This window comes from Perognathus longimembris, chromosome 15 (genome assembly GCF_023159225.1).
Source record: "Perognathus longimembris pacificus isolate PPM17 chromosome 15, ASM2315922v1, whole genome shotgun sequence".
NCBI classification, from domain to species: Eukaryota; Metazoa; Chordata; class Mammalia; order Rodentia; family Heteromyidae; genus Perognathus; species Perognathus longimembris.
Window position 1 is genome coordinate 27,512,005 of NC_063175.1, and position 22,231 is coordinate 27,534,235.

A 22,231-nucleotide genomic window follows, 5' to 3' on the forward strand; every position below is an offset into this window, starting at 1 on the left:
TGGCAAGAGTGCTTGCCTCGTACACATGAGGCCCTGGGTTCGATTCCCCAGCACCACATATACACAAAATGGCCAGAAGTGGCGCTGTGGCTCAAGTGGCAGAGTGCTAGCCTTGAGCAAGAAGCCAGGGACAGTGCTCAGGCCCTGAGTCCAAGGCCCAGGACTGGCCAAAAAAAAAAAAAAAAAAATCTGGCTGGGTGTGGAAACTCCTATCTGTAGTCCCAATTACTGAAATTTATAGGAAAAAGTAAACATACTAACTTTAAAAGTATTGAAAATTTTCATTTAACTTTACTAAACTGCCTTTACAATTGAGCATATTAAGCAAGCTAATATACTCAAAAGGCTAAAAAGAGTACCTGTCTAGCAAGTGCAAGACCCTAAGTTCAAATCCTAGTGCTGCTAAAAAAAACAAACAAAAACCAAAAAACTTTAGGCATCTTAAAAAAAAAACACTTGTCAAACTCAATAGTTCATACTTTCCGAAATAATTTAAAATTAGTGCAACAGATTTCTTCCTGGTCCTCCTTTTATAGACCAACATCCCATAATTTTTATCGTATTGTTAAAACATAATGTAAAGTTCTACCAAAATCTGTTATAAAACAGATAATGGTGAATAATTTAGTCAGTTAAAAATATATATGGGTGTCTCTCTCTATATATACATATATATACTGTATGTATACATACTTATTTATTTATTTCAGTTGGAATAGTGGTGCATGCCTATAATCCCAGTAGTCAGGAATCGAGGTATATATTTTTCTAACTTACAGTACCATCAGCTGGTCAATAAAAATTAGCTGTTCAAGTCTTTACTTCTTAAAAAACTTTCTTAAGCCAATGTGGTAACACAAAATAGCTATAATCCCCACACTTAGGAGGCTGAGTCAGGAAGATTAGAAGTTCCAGATCAGCCTATATATATATCCCACAGTAAGACCTATCTCCACAAAAGAATTGTTTAAAAATATATAACTGATGTATTAACCTGATAATGAAAAAGATAAATATAGCACATGGAGGATGTCAAAACACACAAGGAGAATGTCACAAAACAAGAAACACAAACACAAATCAGATGTGTTAGCAAATGACAACAAGGGGAGGCTGAGGCAAGAGGATCAAGAGTTTAAGGCTACCCTGGACTGCATAGTTAAATCCTGTCTCAGAATACAACAACAAAGACTTCACTAGAAATCAGATATGGAAGACTAGAACTAGTGAAATGGAACTTTTGCTTATCAAATCAACAGATATTTTTGTAAATAACGGTGCTTAAGGTTACAAAGATGAGATGCTGAACTTCATGTGCTGCTGAGGGACTCATTAAAATGACTTTTGATGAAACCATAAGAGGATTAAATATTTCCTTGGGGTAGGGGTAAAGCTTGAGTGATGGAGCATTTAACTAGCTAGTGCAAAGTTAAATCCCAGTACACATAAATATTTATTCCCTATAATATTCAGTGTGTGTGTTTATGTATTTGTACATATACATATATATACATATATATGTATGTATATATACATATATATACACACACACATTTATATGGAACTAGGAAAACTGAGAGGATAAGTGGGGCTGGAGAAGATAGGGGAAAGTGATGAAAGGGGGGAAATTGATCAAGATGTATCATACTCATAAAATGGCATGCTGCATTAAAACTTTTCTACAACTAAAGATAATAAAGATATAACTAAAAATATTTATTCCCTAAAAAGCTTGTAGCTTCTTGCTTAGGAATCATACCTACATAAATAATCTGAAGGCTCAAACGTAGGCACAAAAATACCCCCACCAGTAAGCTGGGGATGTACTTCAGTGGAGGCTTACCTAACAATGCACAAAGCCATGTGTTTGACTCACAGCTCGGACAAAATAAAATTAACTTCACCACAACATTACCTTAAGCATGGGAACCTCCAAAACATCTACTAATGCCTAGAATAATTTATGGATCATCTATGACAAAATTATGTAAAGATTAAGACAATTTAGCATTAGAAAATGCATATTGAGCAACATACTATATTGCATATTGTACAGAAATCCCAAATATAAGCAAAAAGTATACAAATGGAAATGACTGGAAAAACATACAAAAGGTTAAAGTAGTTTTTTTTCTAAATAGTAACAAATTTAATTTTCTATACTGTTTTTCTTTTCTCAAATTCTAAAATTAAGCATATATGCATTTTAAAACTAAAGAAAAGTAATCCCCTGCTCAAAAAAAGAAAAAGTGTAGTAAGTGAAAAAGCATACGAACAGAAGCAACAGAAATTTTGGTATAGCATCTATAAAGCATAACTGAAACATGCTTATTGCAAATACCTTTTAATAACTTACTAGTTCTTTAACTTCTTCATTATCTTTTCCACTGATATCCTCAGGCTGAAACTTCCAGACCAACGACAAGTCAGTCAATAAAAGTGGAACTTTCAAAGGGTTTCTAAAAGCCACTTCTACTGTAATTGGTTCTAAAAAAGAAAAGTCTACATTAATAACTTTATCAAACCTCACAAATCACCCCAAGCTTCAAAGCTCTAACTAAATATACCTTGCATTCCTTTTTCTGCACTTCCTTTACCACCTTATTTATACAAGTCTAAATTCAGTTTTTAAATTATGTCTTGTAGATTTCCCCAATTTCTCTGTATTAATGTACATCATTCTCTTCTGACACTTTAGCAACACATTATGTAGACAATGGAGCTCAATAAATTATGTTTCTAATGTATCTTTTAACTCGAATCTCTAGTAATACATGATGCACAGTAACTTATCTTGAATCTGCTGTAAGTAAAATAAGTAAGAAGTCAAGTATATCACCTTCCACAACTGCAAGTGGAAATCTGGAATTATCTGAATAACTGTTCAAACAGTATTGTGTTGGATGAAAATTAGATGGAATTATTCCTTTGTTAACCACAGCCACAACATGTTCCTCAAGTTCTCGCCACTGCTGAGAGGATTCAGAGTCATATTCTTGATCAAGACTTACATGAGTAGCTGCTTGCTTTTCTCCTAAAAAAAAAAAAAGAAAAAAAATCTCAGAATTAAATACATGTTTATGAACATTAGTCCTAAGACAAAAAATATTTTGGGGTGACACTGATCAAGATGCACTGTATTCATATAATGGTATGTTGACTTGAAACCTGTTAGTATAACTACCTAAAGGTAATTATTTTAAGGGCTGGGAATGTGGCTTAGCAGTAAACTGCTAGCCTACCATGCATGAAGCCCTGGGTTCAATTCCTCAGCACCACATTAACAGAAAAGGCCAGAAGTGGGTGCTGTGGCTCAAGAGGTAGAGTGTTAGCCTTGAGCAAAAAGAAGCTAAGGACTGCTCAGGCCCCGAGTGCAAGCCCCAGGACTGGCAAAACAAAAAAACTAAAAAAATAAATAAATAAAATAAACAATTTTTTGTCACTTGGGTTTCTCTCTGTTCATAACTGGTGCTTTACAACCTATTTGTTTACTAGCCTTGGAATAAAATAGTCTTTGCTTAAAATACTGATACTCTTCTTCTGACTAAAAAAACTTACTTCCCCTCACTTCCACAAACTTATATGAAATATTTCAAGTATGAATTATTCTTCATGAAGGCATGAATACTATAAAATGCTTATAGCCTACCATTTGTCTACTTTTATCACATACTTGTTATATTTTATAAAATGGACCTTTATAGAGCTGACATCCTCTGTAATCCTCCCCAATCTCACCCCCACAGACACATTACACAAAGTATATAACTCACCATTAACTTTTTTAAATTATATTTTAGAATTATTAAATTTTTATTCTAAAATTTTATACATATATATGCATAAACAATGCATTGAATCAGTTTGTTTGAAAATTACACTGTAGATGAAATGATTCACTCAATATTGCCCATAGTGAAACTAGTTGATTCATGCTCTGTAGTGAGTAAAACATATTGAATCATTCTCTTAGGAATTTCAGCAGTTTATAAATTATTCCTGCTATTAAAAATAATGCAAGCTGAGCATTGTTGATTATTCTCTAATTGCTGGTTAAATGGAGATTAGCCACCACAAAGCCAGAAGCAGAACTGTGGCTCAAGTGGCAAAGTGATAGTCTTGAGCTAAAAAGCTCAGGGAGAGCGCCCAGGCCCTGAGTTCAAGCTCCAGGACCTGCATGCATGCACACACAGCACACACGCAGAGCTATTAACCTAAGTTTTTTTTAAAAACACTAAATTTCATAGAGATATACTGATTAAGCTCAAAGCATCAAAATATCTAGAATTAAATTTACTTCAGGCAGAAGGCTGGTGGCTCAAGCCTGTAATCCTAGCTACTAAGGATGTTGGGATCTGAGGATGACAGTTTGAAGCCAGCCAAAGCAAGAAAGACCCTGAGATGCTTATCTCCAATTGACTACCAGAAAACCAGAAATGGGGCTGTGGCTCAAAGTGGTAGAGTGCTAGCCTTGAGCAAAAAAACTCAAGGACAGTGCCTATGCCCTGAGTTCAAGCCCCACACCTACAAAAAGAAAAGTTTACTTCAACATGCCTCAATACTTTCAGTTCAGTAGTACCTTTCCAGGCCTTGATGCTATGGAAATAATCCAATAAATTGATTTATTTATTAAGGTCTCACACTACAAAGAGTACAGCATTGATAACTAGAATAATGAATCTGGTTGAGAATAGTCTGGAAAGGAGGAAGGGTGGAAAAGGGAGAGTTACTAGATAGAGATGGTGAGTTTAATCAAGATACATTGTACACATATATGGACATGTCAAAATGTAACCTCTGGTATAACTAATAAAAAATGTAAAAATAAACCAAAGAAATGAACAGCTGTTCCTTCTTTGTATGTACATTTGAAATTTTAGATAAGAAAAGTTAAAGGTGTTTTATCACAGCATGACTTTATAAAGGCAAGGAAAAAAAAATCTAACTGTAACAGACAATGCTAAAATACTTTACATGAACTTAGTGGTGTGTCTTACAAATATTAAGAATACTTTCCAAGATTATATAATATTTCTCTATATTGTGTGAGAATAGCTGTTTGATTTTAACTGTTTTGTTTTTAGTTGTTTGCTAAAAGGAAAAACACTGTAATGGTTATTTTCAGATGGCAAATGATATAAAATTAATACACAAATGATATGAAAGTATTTATTTTCAGTATTCAACTACACATCATTTTTCTTCAATGCAGAAATAAAACATTGAAACAAACAGTCATTAGGTAACTAGGCCAAATGAAACTTTACTAACCATCTGCTGGTCGTCTGTCATGGCCAAAGAAAACCCGTGTTGCTGAACTGTTAATATATGGTAAAGGAAGCTGTGGTAAAGGGCCATCTGGTGAGAGCTGACTAACATTCTGGGAGACATATAAAAGAAAAAAATGAATAGATTTTAAGAAAACTATATTTCCTTGAAATATATTTATTGTTAATAAAGTATTAAAAACATTCAGTAGAAATACATACAATACTTTTAATACATACAATACTTTTAATATCAGTCATCAAGTTTTAAACTGAGGAGATCTTTAAATACTATTTATTCTGCCTCAAAAACTTCCTATGCTTACTCTAGTTAGCTCCTTTTATATGTTATTTTGGTACACATTTCACTTCCTATGACTCATTGCAGCATCCTATTAGCCAAAATTCTAACCCATTTGTCAAATTAATAATGTGTAAAAGAGTAAAAATTTATTGTATATATGCCTACCTGATCTAGGGAAGAGAAAGAAAAATGAGCATGTAAGATATCACAAAAAATGTATTTACTGCCTTATTATGTAACTATACCCCCTTTGCACAATACCTTGTCAATAAAATTTAATTTTAAAAAAAGAGTAATCATTTACCTGCAGGCTAGCTAAAAAATATAATTCATTCAAGGGACTTGAAGAGAAGATTACACTTATTTTTCCATAAGAAAATGGTTTCATTCCTGATTCCTCTGCTTTAGTGACATACGCCATTTGTTTTTCTGGATTACACAAATATTTCCCCCATATCCTCAACTTTCATAAGGAAAAAGAAGAAATGTATGCAAAGGATGGTAACAGAACCCACTAGTTCATAAACCTAGTGTGATTCTGTAAAAATCATGATAAAGGAGTAGTACAGAAAGTTTATGGATTTTTTTTTTGTTTTTAAGAGTCCAAGAATAGCCATAAAACAAATGTTCACTGAAATATTAAAATCCTCTTTCTGTAGAAGGGACAATGCAATTTAGATCTGACAGAGAAATGTAGCTTCCATCACTTTATTATGACAGGCAGTTCTACATATTCTAATGAAGTCATTTTACTATACTTCTAGGAAACAGCATTGAATGTTTTTTAAGTGAAAAGAACACCTCAAATACAATTTTAATATTTATTTTTGAAAAGAAGTACTTGCCTTGTAAACATAAAGATATTCTCTGAGGAAGGCTCCTTGTTGGGTAGCTGATTGCTTACTTTCATTGATTAGAATGTGCCTAAAAGCAGATACAGCATTCTCCAAGTGTCTAAGAGTATAGGACTGACGTCCAATTGTGAAGTTAATGTGATCCTCTGCAAGAGACCAGCCTTTTCCTTTGTAAACTTGCATGGCTTGACAATAGCAGCGTAAAGCATGTTTTTTCTGTAAAAAAAGAAACCAAACAAAGTATTATAATCCAAATTTTTCTGGAACTAGAAAAAAACAAACACATACACACAAGCAGTCTTCCTCTAACAGAGACAGGGATGAGCAAAATAAAACTAATATTTATGGCCATCTCTCGTGTTTCTAATCCTAGTGACTCAGGAGACTGAGATCTAAGAATCATGGTTCAAAGCCAGCTCAGGCAGGAATGGTTATGAGACTCTTAACTCCAACAAAAAGGTGGTAGCAAAAAGGTGGAAGTAGACTGTGGCTTAAGTGGTAGCATTGAGTATTGAGTGCCAAGGTCCCAAGTTCAAATGCCAGGACTGTCAAAAAATTAACAAAAAAATAAAATAAAGGGCTGGGAATGCGGCTTAGTGGCAGAGAGCCTGACTAGCATGCATGAAGCCCTGGACTCAATTCCTCAGTACCACATATACAGAAAAGGCCAGAAATGGCACTGTGAGTCATGTGGTAGAGTGCTAGCCTTGAGCAAAAAAAGCTCAGGAATAGTGCCCAGACCCAGAGCTCATCAAGCCCCAGGACTGGCAAAAAAATAAGTAAATAAATAAGTATATATAAAGCATTTTTAATTCAACATTCAGCAACTCAATATATTTTTTAACTTTCTACAAGTTTCAAAAATAGAAAGAGGAACCCAATCTTAAAGTCCTGTTTTAGCTAGGCACCAGTGGCTCACACCTGTAATCCTAGTTACTCAGGAGGATGAGATCTGAGGATCATAGTTCAAAGCCAGCCTGGTCAGGAAAGCCTGTAAAACTCTTTATCTCCAATTAACCACCAGAAAACCAGAAGTGGCACTGTGGCTCAAAGTGGTAGAGCACTAGCCTTGAGCTAGAGAGTTCATAGACAGTGCTCAGGGCCAGATAGTTCAAGTCCCATGACCAACAAAAATAAAAAAATGCTGTTTTATTGTGTGTGTTTGCCAGTCCTAAGCCTCCACCTCCAGCTTTCTTGTTGACTAACTGGAGAGAAGAGTCTTAAGGACTTTCCTACCCAAGATGGCTTCAAAACACGATCCTCAGACATGAGCTTCCTAAGTAGGTAGGGTTACAGGTATGAGCCAGGAGCACCCAGCAAAAATCAGAGTACTTTTATATGAAATTGAAAGAAACGTTCTTACACTTCTTTATACCTTTATAGATAGAAATCTAGATCTAGATAAATATATACCTTTATATCTCTGAAATAATGTTCATCTTAAAACACTAGAATACTTGGTTAATACAGACATGAAAAATAATGCATAGGGCATCTGACTTCACATGTGTGATTTGGTTAAAAAAATCAATTTGTAAACATAAAAACTGAATCCCAGAAAATTTAAGTCATTGGACCCAAACTAAGATGTGAACAGAAGATTTAAATCCACATTTGTCTAAATACGCAAATCTCATGCTTTTGTAAATACATATCTCAGAACAAAAGGCTTAACATTAAATCATAAAAATTAACAAATGATGAGTTATCAAATAAATTAACAACAACTTTTTGTTTAAAAAAACATGCTCACCTGTCCTGCTTTACTAAACCGGTGGCCTGCCAGTATCATATGAAATGCATATTTCTAACCATAGGACTCTTCATGTTTATAAAGCAATGTGCTGCCTGTTCCAAAAGAAGTGCACTTCGAAGATCAGAATCCTATTGAATATTTAAAATAAAGAGTTCGTTTTACGACATTAAAAACTAAAAGACTACTGGTTAGAAAACATGTACTTTCTTACATATAGCATAGCAAATGTTTAACTTAGACTATAAGAGGGAAGACATAAAGGGACAAATAAATCTTAATTCTTTCTTCCAATAAGTACAAATTTTGTTTATAGACCTTCCCAAAACTTGATTTGTTTTCTTTTTACAAAAGCCAAATACCTGGTTATGATATGTACTACATAACAAAAGATGGCAATCCCACTTTAAATGGCAAAAAAGTATAAAAACCAGGTACCTAATTAGAACTAAGCCACAAAACAGAGCACAGGAAAAAAACAATTGTATAAATCTAATTTCTCTTGTAAATTACTCTATGATTTCCAATAGTAAATTCCAATCCACCCAATAAAAAAAAAGATACAACAAAATGTGTCCAGATTATGAAGTAATCTAATCTACTACTTTATTCTCTATATGTTTTCATCCATTGAAGGGGAAACCTCAATTTTTACTGTAAGCATGCCCTTCAAAAATTATCTCTTCACCTGCAAATTGTACATTAGTAAACAAATCTCAAATTAGTTTCTTTCTTCTCAATCCTTATAACATAGAATCTACAAAAAAGCATGGACTACATTAACATCACTAATCATAAGGACAATCTTTCAAATAAGTCATTACTTTACAATAACAGAGAAAGTACTGAAGTGAAGTTGCTGATTAAGTATCAACAACATTTTCACCAAAACTTTCTCTAGGTTTTCAGCTATTCTCAAGCTGAACTTACCATGCCCTTCCATGTGCTCTGCTGCCATTATTATCCCCAGGGAAAGTAGAAACAGAAAACATTGACTTTAAATGAAATAATTTAAACAAATTTTAGGTACATCAAATGTGTTCACAGACCATTGATTTTACTATCTCTATAACAACCTGAAATGATTAGAACTGAAACATAGATTTAAAAAATATATTTCTCAAACAATAAAGAAAAAAGTGAACACCTTTCCTTTCCATCACATGCTTCAAATCATTTCCCACAGGTAACTACTATTTCTGGCTTAGATTTGATATGTTCTCTCCATCTCTCTTCTTCTCTACCTCTTCTTCCTTCCTTCTCTCTGTATAGGTATGTGCTAATTATGCCTAATACATACAGGTATTTTTTGCCTAAATATGCATACTCCTTTATGTACAAATGTACTATAAAAGTATCTTGCTTTGTTCCACTTAATATCATGGACAACGTTCCAAATAACCTACATCTGTCATTTCTTTAAAATCCATATATTCCATCATGTAAATGTACCATAGCTTATTAATATAGTCCTTAATTGGTTGTTTATTATTACTGCTTTGATATGTAACTATAAAAACTTTTTTTGTTGTTGAGGGGCTAGAAGTCTGGGCCCGGGCGCTTCAGCTCAAGGCTAGCACACTCTACCACTTGAGCCACAGCTCAATTGGAGATAAAAGTCTCATGGACTTTTCTTGCCCAGGCTGGCTTTGAACCATGATATTCAGATCTCAACCTCCTGAGTAGCTAGGATTACAGGCAGGAGCCACCAGCACCCGGCTATAAAAACTTTTTGAATTTTTAATTTTTGTAGGGCTAGGACTGAATGCAGGCCTTACATGTCCTCAGAAAGCACTACATACCACTAAGCTACTTCCCTAGCCTAAGCTTTTTGACACAGTGATTTGCTACATCTACCAGGCTGACCAGGAATTCACTATTGTAGCCCAGGTTGGCTTCACACTAGCAATCCATCTGCCTCTGCCACCCCAGTGCTAGGATTACATTTATTTAAAAAAATTAAATCATTATCCAAAAATTATTATTAGATAAATTTCTGCAAGCTGAACCATTCAGTTATGAAGACTATGTGCATATATATATGTGTTTCAAATGCAAATCAACATAGACTGCTATAAAAAAATAAAGCACCAATATATTCTCTCACCAAAAAAGAATAAACCTTTGCTTTCCATCCTTTTCAGCAAAAATCTTTATTCAGTTACTTGTATTTATCTATCTACATATTTTTACTGTCATTGTAAAGGTACTGTACAGAGGGGTTACAGTTACATAAGTCAGGTAAGAAGTACATTTATTTTCAAACAATATTACTCCTTTCCTCGGTGTCACCCAGTTTTTCCTTACAATCTCCACCCACAAATAGTATAGGTCATTTTCAACACCGTATCTAGTAAATATCACTGCTGCATTTGTTCACTCTGTCTCATCCTTTCTGTATATGATCATATATGCACACAGCTATAGAGCCTTTGATATCCTCTCTTAAGAATATCATCCTTTAAAATTACAAGTACACACGATATTCAAACAATCATAAGGAGCTATTTCCAAAACCTTTACTCAGCGAAAAACAATAATTTTACAGAAATGGATCAATTCTTAGAAAAGTACAAACTGCCCAAACTGAACCAAGAAGAAATAAATCAACTAAATAAACCAGTAACTTACAGTGAGATACAGGGGGTAATCAAGAGCCTCCCAACAAAGAAACGCCCAGGCCCAGATGGATTCACCAACGAATTCTACAAAACCTTTAGTGAGGAGCTAATACCAATACTCCTCAAACTCTTCCACGAAATAGAAACAGAGGGAGAAATCCCAAACTCATTCTACGAAGCTAATATCATACTCATTCCCAAACCAGGCAAAGACCCAACAAAAAAAGAGAATTACAGACCAATAGCACTAATGAACACAGACGCAAAGCTCCTCAATAAAATATTAGCTATCAGGATCCAGAAACTGATCAAGAAAATCATACATCATGACCAAGTAGGCTTCATCCCACAGTCACAAGGATGGTTCAACATCCGTAAATCAATCAACGTAATTCACCACATAAACAGATCTAAAATTAAGAATTACATTGTTATCTCAGTCGACGCCCAAAAAGCCTTTGACAAAATACAACATCCATACCTATTAAAAGCTTTGGAGAGAACAGGAATAGATGGAACATTCCTCAAAACAATAAAAGCCATATACAACAGACCAACTGCTAATATCATATTAAATGGAGAGAAACTTAAATCATTCCCCCTAAACTCAGGAACAAGACAAGGATGCCCACTCTCCCCACTTCTTTTCAACATAGTGCTGGAATCCCTAGCCATAGCAATAAGGCAAGAGGAGGACATCAAAGGGATCCACATCGGCAAGGAAGAAATCAAGTTATCCCTATTTGCAGATGACATGATCTTATATCTGAAGGACCCAAAAAACTAGTACCCAAACTCCTACACCTAATAAACCAATTTGGCAAAGTAGCAGGATACAAAATCAATCCACAAAAGTCAGCAGCTTTTCTGTACACCAGCAATAGACAAACAGAAAAGGAAATTATGGAAACAATTCCATTTACAGTAGCCAAAAAAAGAATCAAGTACCTAGGGATCAACTTAACCAAGGACGTGACGGACCTATTTAATGAAAACTATAAAAATCTAATAAGGGAAATCAAAGAAGACACAAGGAGATGGAAAGACCTCCCATGCTCATGGGTAGGCAGAATCAATATAGTGAAAATGGCCATATTGCCCAAATTGTTATACAAATTCAATGCAATACCTATCAAAATCCCAGCCACATTCTTCACTGAAATAGAGAAACCAATCCATAAATTCAAATGGAACAGCAAAAAACCTAGAATAGCCAAAGCAATTCTAGGCAAAAAAAGCAGTGCAGGAGGTATCACAATACCAGACTTCAAGCTCTACTACAAGGCCATCATAACAAAAACAGCATGATATTGGTATAAAAACAGATCAGAAGACCAATGGATTAGAATTGAAGACCCAGAAATAAAACCGCACTCTTAAAGCCAACTGATATTCGACAAAGGAGCTAAAGACATACAATGGAATAAACATAGCCTCTTCAACTACTGGTGCTGGGAGAACTGGGCAGCCATATGCAGAAAACTCAAAGTAGACCCAAGCCTATCACCATGCACCAAGATCAACTCAAAATGGATCAAGGACCTCAATATCAGACCTGAATCCTTGAAACTACTGAAGGACAGAGTAGGAAAGACACTAGAACTTATAGGCACAGGAAGGAACTTCCTGAATAGAGTCCCAGTGGCACAACAAATAGGGGAAAGACTCAACAAATAGGACTATTACAAATTAAAAAGTTTTGCACAACTAAGGACATAGCTACCAAAATAGAAAGACAGCCAACAATATGGGAAAGGATATTTACCAGCACAGCAACAGACAAAGCCCTGATATCTGTCATCTACAGAGAACTCAAAAAACTAAGCCCCTCCAAGCCCAATAAACCTATTAGGAAATGGGCAAAGGAGCTAAAGAGAGACTTCACAAGAGAAGAGATAAAAATGGTGAAGAAATGCTCAACATCCCTGGTAGTAAAGGAAATGCAAATAAAAACAACCCTGAGATACCACCTCACTCCAGTTAGAATGGCCTATGAACTCAGGCAACAACAAATACTGGAGGGGGTGCGGGGAAAGAGGAACCCTTCTCCATTGTTGGTGGGAGTGCAAATTAGTACAACCACTTTGGAGAACAGTATGGAGGTTTCTCAAAAACCTCAATATAGACCTAACCTATGACCCAGCCATACCACTCCTAGGCATCTATCCTAAACAGCAAAACCCAAGATATCAAAAAGACATTTGTACTTCCATGTTTATCGTGACACAATTCACAATAGTCAAAATATGGAAACAACCCAGATGCCCCTCCACAGACAAATGGATCCAAAGAATATGGTACTTATACACAATGGAATACTACATAGCGATTAGGAATGGTGAAATATTGTTATTCGCAGGGAAATGGTCAGAACTCGAACAAATAATGTTGAGCGAGACAAGCCTAGAACACAGAAAACAAAGGGGCATGATCTCCCTGATATATGACTGTTAACAAAGGGAGACGGAGAGACAGTAGAGACCAAGTCTGGGAAACCAAAAACTGCTTGTCAAATAGTATTTCCCACAGGATTGGGGCAGCGACCCAACAGTATGTAACTAAAACCAAACAATTACTCAATATATAAAGGTCAAAAATTGACCTCTCAGGGGAATACAACAGCTCAAAAGCTAGGTAAGTATGTTCATATAAGACTACTGTCGACATATGGTCTAATATCGACATTACATTTAAAGCCCTAGGCGAACTTTCTTGGGTGTGGCCACGTGGCTACTGTATATGTTCTTGATACATTGTATATTGTATATATGTCTACCTGACCTAGAGAAGAGATAGAAAAACAGGACGTAAGATATCACAAGAAATGTACACACTGCCCTACTATGTAACTGTACCCTTTTTGCACAACATCTTGTCAAAAAATTTGTGTTCAATTAATAAACAAATAAAAAAAAAGAATATCATCCTTTGGTTTCACTGTGTGACTACCTAGAGATGAGATATAATTTATCATGCCCTGGTGCATTTTTTTTTCTTTTTATCATCCAGTGTGTTTACTTGTAGATTTATAGGCACATTCTAGTTACCACTAATGAAACCATGCAACCCATGTTTCTTTGGGTCTGGGTATGGCTTACTTCACTTAATGTAATTTTTTCCAAGTCTTTCCATTTCCTTTTGCATAGTACAATATCATTCTTACTGGTTTACTTTGCTTAACATAATTTTTCCAAGTCTTTCCATTTCCTTACAAATAGTACAATATAATTCTTCCTGGTCAATGAGTAGAATTCCATTGTGAATATATACTACATTTTATTAATCCTTTCAACCACGGAGGGTTGATTCCGTATCTTGGTTATGGTAAACTGTGGTGCAATGAACATGGTTGTGCTGGTAGCTTTAGTGTGGCCTTGTTTGTGGTCTACCTGATAAATACCTAGGAGTGGAATTGCTGGGTCATATAGGGAAGCTCTATGTTTAGTCTTTTGAGGATTGCATCAAACTCAAGAGTTTCTCCATGATAAAGGACATAGCTATCAAGATAAATAGAAAACCCTCAAGATTTTTACCAGCTATGCATATAACAAGGGCCTCATATCTAAAATATACTTAGAGCTCAAAAACTACCCCCCCAATAAACCTTCAAAGAAACAACAACGCAATTAATAAATGAAAGGCTTTAAAGAGAGATTTCTAAGAAGAACAACTTAGAATGGCCAATAAACACATGAAGAAATGTTCAACATCTCCAGCCATAAAATAAATGAAATCAAAACACTGAGATTCCATCTCACCACAGTTCTAATGGCCACTTTCAAGAAAACTAACAATGACAAGTGCTGGTGAGGATATGGCCGAAAAGGAATGTTACCACACTACTGGTGGGAATGTAAACTTGTTTAACCACTTTGAAGAAAACTAGAATCTTTTTACTTCATTACTTGTAAGGATTTTGATCTTTTCACGTGTTCCTGCTCTTCTGCATTGATTTTTAACATGATCTGAATTGTAGTCAATACTTAAATTTCTACTCTATGCATACATCTATACTCATCACTGTAAAGTGTCAATTTCTATAATCCAAATTTTATTATCTAGAATGGCTCTAACTACTATTTATTTTGAAATTTCATTTAGAAACTGAACTTAGAACTCAGTATCTGGCACTTTGACTCACTGGCTGACACTCTACCACCTGAGCCAAGCCTCTAACCCCTAGTTTCACAATTTTTAAGTCCTATAAATTTCTTAAGCTTACTGTTAGGATGTGTGTGCATATACACACACATATATTTTATTGCTATAGAGCTTCATCAAACTACAACACCTGGATAGGTAGCAATCCTGGCTGTTCCAATTAATTAAAATAAGGAATGGGTGGCTGTAACTGATTCCAAGCACAATCCAGCTCAGAACCAGCATAACAAGCTCTCAAGACCTGAAAGTCCACATCATGTATTTAAATGAAATAACATCTTGATTATTACTAGAATCATTGGCAGGGTTGATTATCTGTTTTCAAACATCTTACTGAAGCTCTAGTCTTCATGACATCCTTTCAGGGTAATACCCAAAGTAGGAAAAACATTATTTTGAAAAATAAAATAGCCTTGGAAAGAACAAGTGCCACCAATGTTGATGGAAGATCAAGGACTTTTATAGTAGGAGCTTCATCTAAAAAGCAAAGCTTTGAATGGAGAATACAATTATACTATACAGGCAGTTCAAACCTATAATAATAAATTATACATCCCAGCTACACTGGAGGTAGAGATCCAGAGGACCGTGGTTCAAAGTAGCCAAGGTAAAAAGTCCTCATCTCAACTAATAAGCTAGGCATAGTAGTGTGTCCCTGTCATCTCAGCTACAGGAGACCACAGACAAGAGGACCAAGGTTATAGACTGCTCTGGGACAAAAACAGAAGATTACAAAAAAATAACTTAAGGTTTATCCTGAGTTCAAAGCCCAAAACCACCACAGGTACCAACAACAAGTTTACATGTGCTGTAAGAAGAACTATAGAAAAGTATCGGTGATAACACTTCAGCAAAACTCAAGCTTACTCAGGTATGATGATGCACCAGGGAATTCCATGTCAACCTGTACTATACAGAGAGGTCAAGGCCTGCCTGGAATATATACAGAACAGCCCTATCTCAAAAATAAAACTACGAAAATTCTGCCCCAGTAGAGTGAAGATTTGAACAAAACCTGAAAAACAACAGTAACTTAAAATATGGAAATACATATAGGAAAAACAAGTCATCTGAATAGAGGGCATGTTATAGTTCCAGTGAGTTCTCGAATGAGTCCTCCAAAGTTGGCATTAGAAACTCAATCCTTAATGAGATATGGTGCCTAATAAGAGGTGATTAGGTCAAAGGACTCTGCTCTTGAGAGTGGATTAATGTTATTAACAATGGGGTGGAATACTGGGATAATAAATTTGTTATAAAAAGTGAGGTCAACTCTTCCTTCCTCACTTGCTATGATACTCTTGCCTTTCTTGCCTTCTATCACATTCCAATGTCATGATCCTGGAATTCTTGCCTTCAGAAAAATATGCCAAATAAACTTTTATTCTTCACTAATTAGAAATCTATATTATCCTACTATAGCAATACAGAACAGACTAAGACAGACTTCAGTAACACTTTCACCACTACACAGATGAAAACAGGTGTAATAGTGTATGACTAATCATAATCAGGAGGATGAGGACCATAGATTCAAGACCAAACTGAGTTACATACTGGGTCCCTGTCTCAAAAAAAACAAAAACTAGGGGCTGGGAATATGGCCCAGTGGCAAGAGTGCTTGCTTCTTATACATGAAGCCCTGGGTTCAATTCCCCAGCACCACATATATAGAAAACGGCCAGAAGTGGCTCTGTGGGTCACATTGGCAAAGTGCTTGAGCAAAAAGAAGCCAGGGACATTGCCCAGGCCCCGAGTTTAAGCCCAAGGACTGGCAAAAAATACAAAATAAAAAATAAATCACAGACAACAGAAGTACTAGTACCAACAAATAAAAGCCAAAGCACAAATCTTCTTACCCAGACTCACAGCCATCTTTAACTATAATGGTTTTAGCAAAATTCCACGGAACACAATTCATGACCAGTAAGAATATGTGACTATGTTCTCTATCTTCAAGACAAGTGCTCTTTTCAAGAAATTACACAGCCTTTCTATTTAATACAATATAGAGAATAAACTTATTATTGGTTAATATTTAATTCAAAACATACCTACCAATCTTTATGAACTAGCACCTTCCCCCATGCACTAATCCAAGGGCAGTAAATGACAATAATACATTCTGCATACTTTCATAATACAACCAGATTAGAGGCAGCAGAATTCAAAAAGAGAAGGAATGACAGAAAATGTCAAGGTTAAAATGTAGACAGAACAATTTGCTTTGAAGAACTTTTATTCCCCAATGTGGGTAGAAAAACAATTAAAAGCATCTAAGCAAGAAAAATAATTTATTCATGTTCCTGTATTACAAATTCTTTGACATTTGCCACTATCCCTAAGCTTAAAAATAGAAATACACTCAATCGTAAAATGAGATTATTAATTCTAACAGAGGACATCAACATACTCCAGAGCCCTCATTCAGATCTTCAAGAGTTTATGTCTGAGACCTGCTCATATGTCCATGAAATACCAATTATAAAGCAATTTATTTATCATTCTTGATCCTAACTAATACATATCACAGGGATTTCTCTAGTTAAATATAAGATTAAAAATTCTTCAATGACTAGCCATTTTATATTAGGAACAATGCACATTACATGCATATTGCTTTTTTTTTTTTGGCCAGTCCTGGGGCTTGGACTCAGGGCCTGAGCACTGTCCCTGGCTTCCTTTTTGTTCAAGGCTAGCACTCTGCCACAGAAGCCACAGCACCACTTCTGGCCATTTTCTATATATGTGGTGCTGGGGAATCGAACCCAGAGCTTCATGTATACCAGGCAAGCTCTCTTGCCACTAGGCCATATTCCCAGCCCGCATATTGTTTTAAATATAGTTTTACACAGAATAGAACCTATGTTATAAGTGATGCCCAATACATGTTTATGGTTAATACTAAAAGGCAATTGTATAAACAAAATAAATTCTATTTGTAAATAATAACTTATTGGGTGTGATGATACATAACTATAATCCCACCTACTCAAAAGGTCAAGATTGGATCATAGTTCAGGAACAGTCAGACAAAAAGTTAATGAGACCCTATCTTAACAAACAACTGGTCATAACAGTCACATTATAATCCTAGCTGAGTGGGAGATATAGGTATTGGGTATTTTATAAGGAGCTGGGTTTCAGGCTGGCCTGGGGAAAAAGTAGAGAACCTGTCTAAAATATAATCTAAAACAAAAAGAGTTGGAAGTGTGGCTCAAATGATAAGAGTGCTTGTCTAGTGGGTACAAGGCCTTGAATTCAAATAGCAGTAGTCAGGGCTGGGATGTAGCTCAGTGGCAAAGCGCTTGCCTAGCAAGTGCAACGTCCTGGGTTCGATCCCCAGTACCAAAAAAGAAAACACAAAAAAAATACAGTTAAAAAAAAAAACCCAACCAAATAGCAGTAGTCAAAAAAAAAAAAAAAAAAAAAAAGGAAATTCAGCAAATCACTGAACTAGCCATGCTGCAAATACCAAGAAGAGACATAATTTTATGTTTTAAACTCCTTGCCATGAAAATGATAAGTTTATAGAATGACTAATACTAATTAAATCAAATACACAGTTTCAGTACCTCACTTGTCAACCGTATTAGGAGAGCTGCAGCTTCTGAATATTTGCTCTGGCTTTTTAAAATTTCAGCACTAAGTAACACACATCTTTCAGCCAATATCATATTCCTAAAATAAACAAGAATATCATAATCAACACCATAATACACTGTAATATTACTTAGCACATCAAAGTTACTCTACTTACAGAGTTTGAATAAAAACTCTATTTGGTTACTTTCCACCTACTAAAAGAGTTAAAAAAATCTTCATAACCCATCAAAACATTTAGTTTTGTATAATAATGCAATGTAAACTCACATTTCCTATATAGAAAGAAGTCAGAATCAACTAGTACCTACAAACTATCAGGTAGCTAACAAAAATCCCTTTAAACAAAAAGGAATACAAGCATTTCATTCCCACTTCTTTCTCCTTTTCACTGGAAACTCTGATTACTTATGTTTCATTACTCTGGACACTTTCAGGAATACTTAGGCATTTTTCCTCTAATGGGATCACTGAGATATCTCAACTCGACATAGCATGGGACCATGCTGACTAATGATTCCTCACTCTTTTTTCTTTTTATTTTGTATGAACATAGACTCAAAAAGCCTAAGCACAGTAGCATACCATCTATAATCCTAGCACTGGAGATTGCCAGTTTGAGACCAAGCCTGGGCTATACAGTGAGTTCCAGAACAGCCTGCAATACACAGAAGATGCTGTGCCCCCCCCCAAAAAAATTATTTATATTTTAATATTGCTGAGATCCAGGAGCTTCGTATGTGTATCTGTATAGACATTCACACATATGTATATGTACATATTTTAAGCATGTAAATATACACAATGCAGTGTTTCTAACTTACCTCAAAATATCTGTAAAAATGATGAGATATCCTACTAAATATGGTAACTATGAATAAAGAGCATAAGGTAAAGAATACCAAACAGTAAATATGGATTCAGAAAAGCATGGTCTGTTTTAGACAGAAAGAACACAGCTGAACTGCTAAGGTCTAGCTGGCAATCTGGGGCACTAGAGACTATGGCTTTTCATTTGCAACATTCTGTCTATCAGCATCTCTTCTCCAGTTTTGAGCCTTAAAATACAGCCTTATGAAAGAATATCCAGGAGGCCAGAAGTTCTTGCTCCACTCTACTAGTTCTACGTTTTTAATCTTGTCTGTCTCCTTCATAAGTTCCTCTTTTACAGGAGCCCATGTCTCAAATTAAAATCTACAAATACAGACTTGAACAGATTATAAAGCATAAGAGGTAGGATTCAGTGGTGGCACACCATTTATTAGCTTTATGGCTTTAAGTTAAACTTTTTAAAGATTCAGTCTCCTTATATGCTAAATAGAAATCAAAGTACCTATTACATCACAGGTATGTTGTAAGGATTAAATGAGAATATAACCTGGCTGGTCAGAAAGGCAAATCTATTATAAACTTACTGAGGTCACTATTTCTACTTGAACAGCAGTATAGAGAGCAAAATGATCTGTGTTTCTGACTTCAAATGCAATCCTTCTTCAATAGAAAATTTAAGAGTATATATATGCCTGGGTCCAATCCTCCATGTAAAAAAAGTCTACGAGATAACTTTTATGATATCAAGATACTATTACTTCAAATTCAGTTATTTCTCACTATTACATAAATCTTAATTACACCCTAGTAATAATAACAACAACAAATGACAGTTAAGGATCTTCACACTGATTTATCTTAAGCCATTTTCAAAATTTATCACCCAGTATTTCCCATATGTACAAACACTCCTACCTAGCCAGAGCAACCCCTTTTCTCCAGTGCTATTGTTTCCACATACCACTCCTATAAAAATTGCCAACTCCAGAAATATCTTCAGAGCTATTAAGTCTCAAATAGACCTTCCTCCTAAGGTCTATTTACCAAATACATTATGACCTCGTCTAACAACCTCTTATGGGCCAGCTCATAATTGACATATAAGCAGTAAATTCTATTTATACTATTTATATAAAATACTTCTCATTTTCCAGCCCTAGAATATCATTTAAGTTTCTGCGTTTTGCCCAGTTAACAAGAAAAATTCAAAATGGCCAACTTTTAGCCTGACAATGTCCCCAAAATACATACCACTCTCAATATAATGTATTATTTCAACATTAAGTGTAGTAAATTCCTAATTCTCTAATCCAAACTACACAGAATATCAACAGAGAGTGTAATAAAATACAAATACTTTTACCTCAACTTCTGGCTACAAAAATTTAAGAGTCTAGAGCATGAAAAATAAAGAACTGTTTATAGTAGTATGTGTCAAATTTACCTCTAAATGAGCAAAATAAAAATATTGTAGTCACCTACTTGCAGATATCTCTGTATGTCTGAATTGCTGTATCCATGTAATGAGCTGGGTATGGTCGAGGTGCTCCTGGTTGAAGAAAAGCTGACACTGCTGCCATTTCCTAAGAGAAAAAAAAATAATTTATATTATTTCAAAAAGATGAATATTCTTACAGTTTAGCATTTGTGAAAGCTAGAAAATGGAATGCAATTTTGGGAGGTGTCTTATTATATACAATTCAGAGGTTAATAGAGTAAAAAAAAAAAAATGTAGGGCTGTAAGCGTAACTCAAGTAGTAGAGCTCCAGTTGTAAGCAAACAAGCCAAGTGAGAATACGAGGACCTGAACTAAAGTTCACTTAAAAAATAAATAAATAAAAATATTTAGAATCAGGTATGGTGGTATACGATTGTAATCACAGCATCTGAGAAGTTGAGGCCAGAAGAATGGTAAAATCAGAGTTGCTATGATTATAACAAGACATCATCAAAACAACATAAAATGTTTAAATGCTTTCATCTTAAAAATCTCAAGTCCTTCACTCAGTACTTAAAAGAGATTCCCAGCCAGGTATGGTGATACACATCTATGATCCCAGCACTTAGAAGAGACTACAGCACGAGTTCAAAGACCACTTGGGCTACATAGCAAAACTCTGTCTCAAAACATAAATGAGATCTTCAAAATGACCTAATAAACATGTTATATATAAACATAAAGTGAAATGAGCCTAGCATGAAATGTCTGCTACATGTCTTTCCCTGCTCGTCTCTTTCAATGAAAGAGGACAGAGCAATGACAAGATTTTACAGAGAATAATATTCTCAGCAACATTTAACGACAAGGAAACATTTTAGAAAAATTTCTCCTAAGGGAAATCTGTACAGCCATCATAGGGTACTTATATACACTTAAACAGTTATGATACCACTAGGTGATTTGTATCACTAAGTGACATAATTTTATGAGACAACCACTGTACACATGGTACAGTTATCCAAAACATAATTGTGCAGTGTGATTATTTTCTCAATGTCATCTATTCTCTGTTAAGTACTACATTTTAATTTTTTTTCTTTTTGGTCAGTCCTGGGGCTTGAACTCGGGGCCTGAGCACTTCCTTCTGCTCAAGGCTAACTCTACCACTTGAGACAAAATACCACTTCCGGCTTTTTCTGTTTATGTGGTGCTGAGGAATCGAACCCAGGGCTTCATGCATACCAGGCAAGCACTACCACTAACCCATATTCCCAGCCCTACATTTTAATTCTTTTAACCAAGGTAGCAGCTTATGACAGAAACAAGTTTAGCATTGCAAGATAAATTCCTATTCATTCTAACATAGTTTATGGACACCAGAAAGCAATTGTAGTTT

At 35.2% G+C, this 22,231-nt stretch overlaps 1 protein-coding gene across 1 annotated transcript in view; it reads right to left on the reverse strand.

Moving 5' to 3' along the window:
* Trappc8 (trafficking protein particle complex subunit 8) overlaps positions 1 to 22,231 on the reverse strand; it is an 81,956-nt gene that overhangs the window by 27,857 nt on the left and 31,868 nt on the right. Inside the window, 8 exon segments of the mRNA XM_048363043.1 lie at positions 2,357 to 2,487; positions 2,840 to 3,034; positions 5,272 to 5,380; positions 6,417 to 6,641; positions 8,179 to 8,234; positions 8,237 to 8,309; positions 18,536 to 18,641; positions 20,877 to 20,977. Of these exon segments, the coding sequence (XP_048219000.1) occupies positions 2,357 to 2,487; positions 2,840 to 3,034; positions 5,272 to 5,380; positions 6,417 to 6,641; positions 8,179 to 8,234; positions 8,237 to 8,309; positions 18,536 to 18,641; positions 20,877 to 20,977 (996 nt within the window).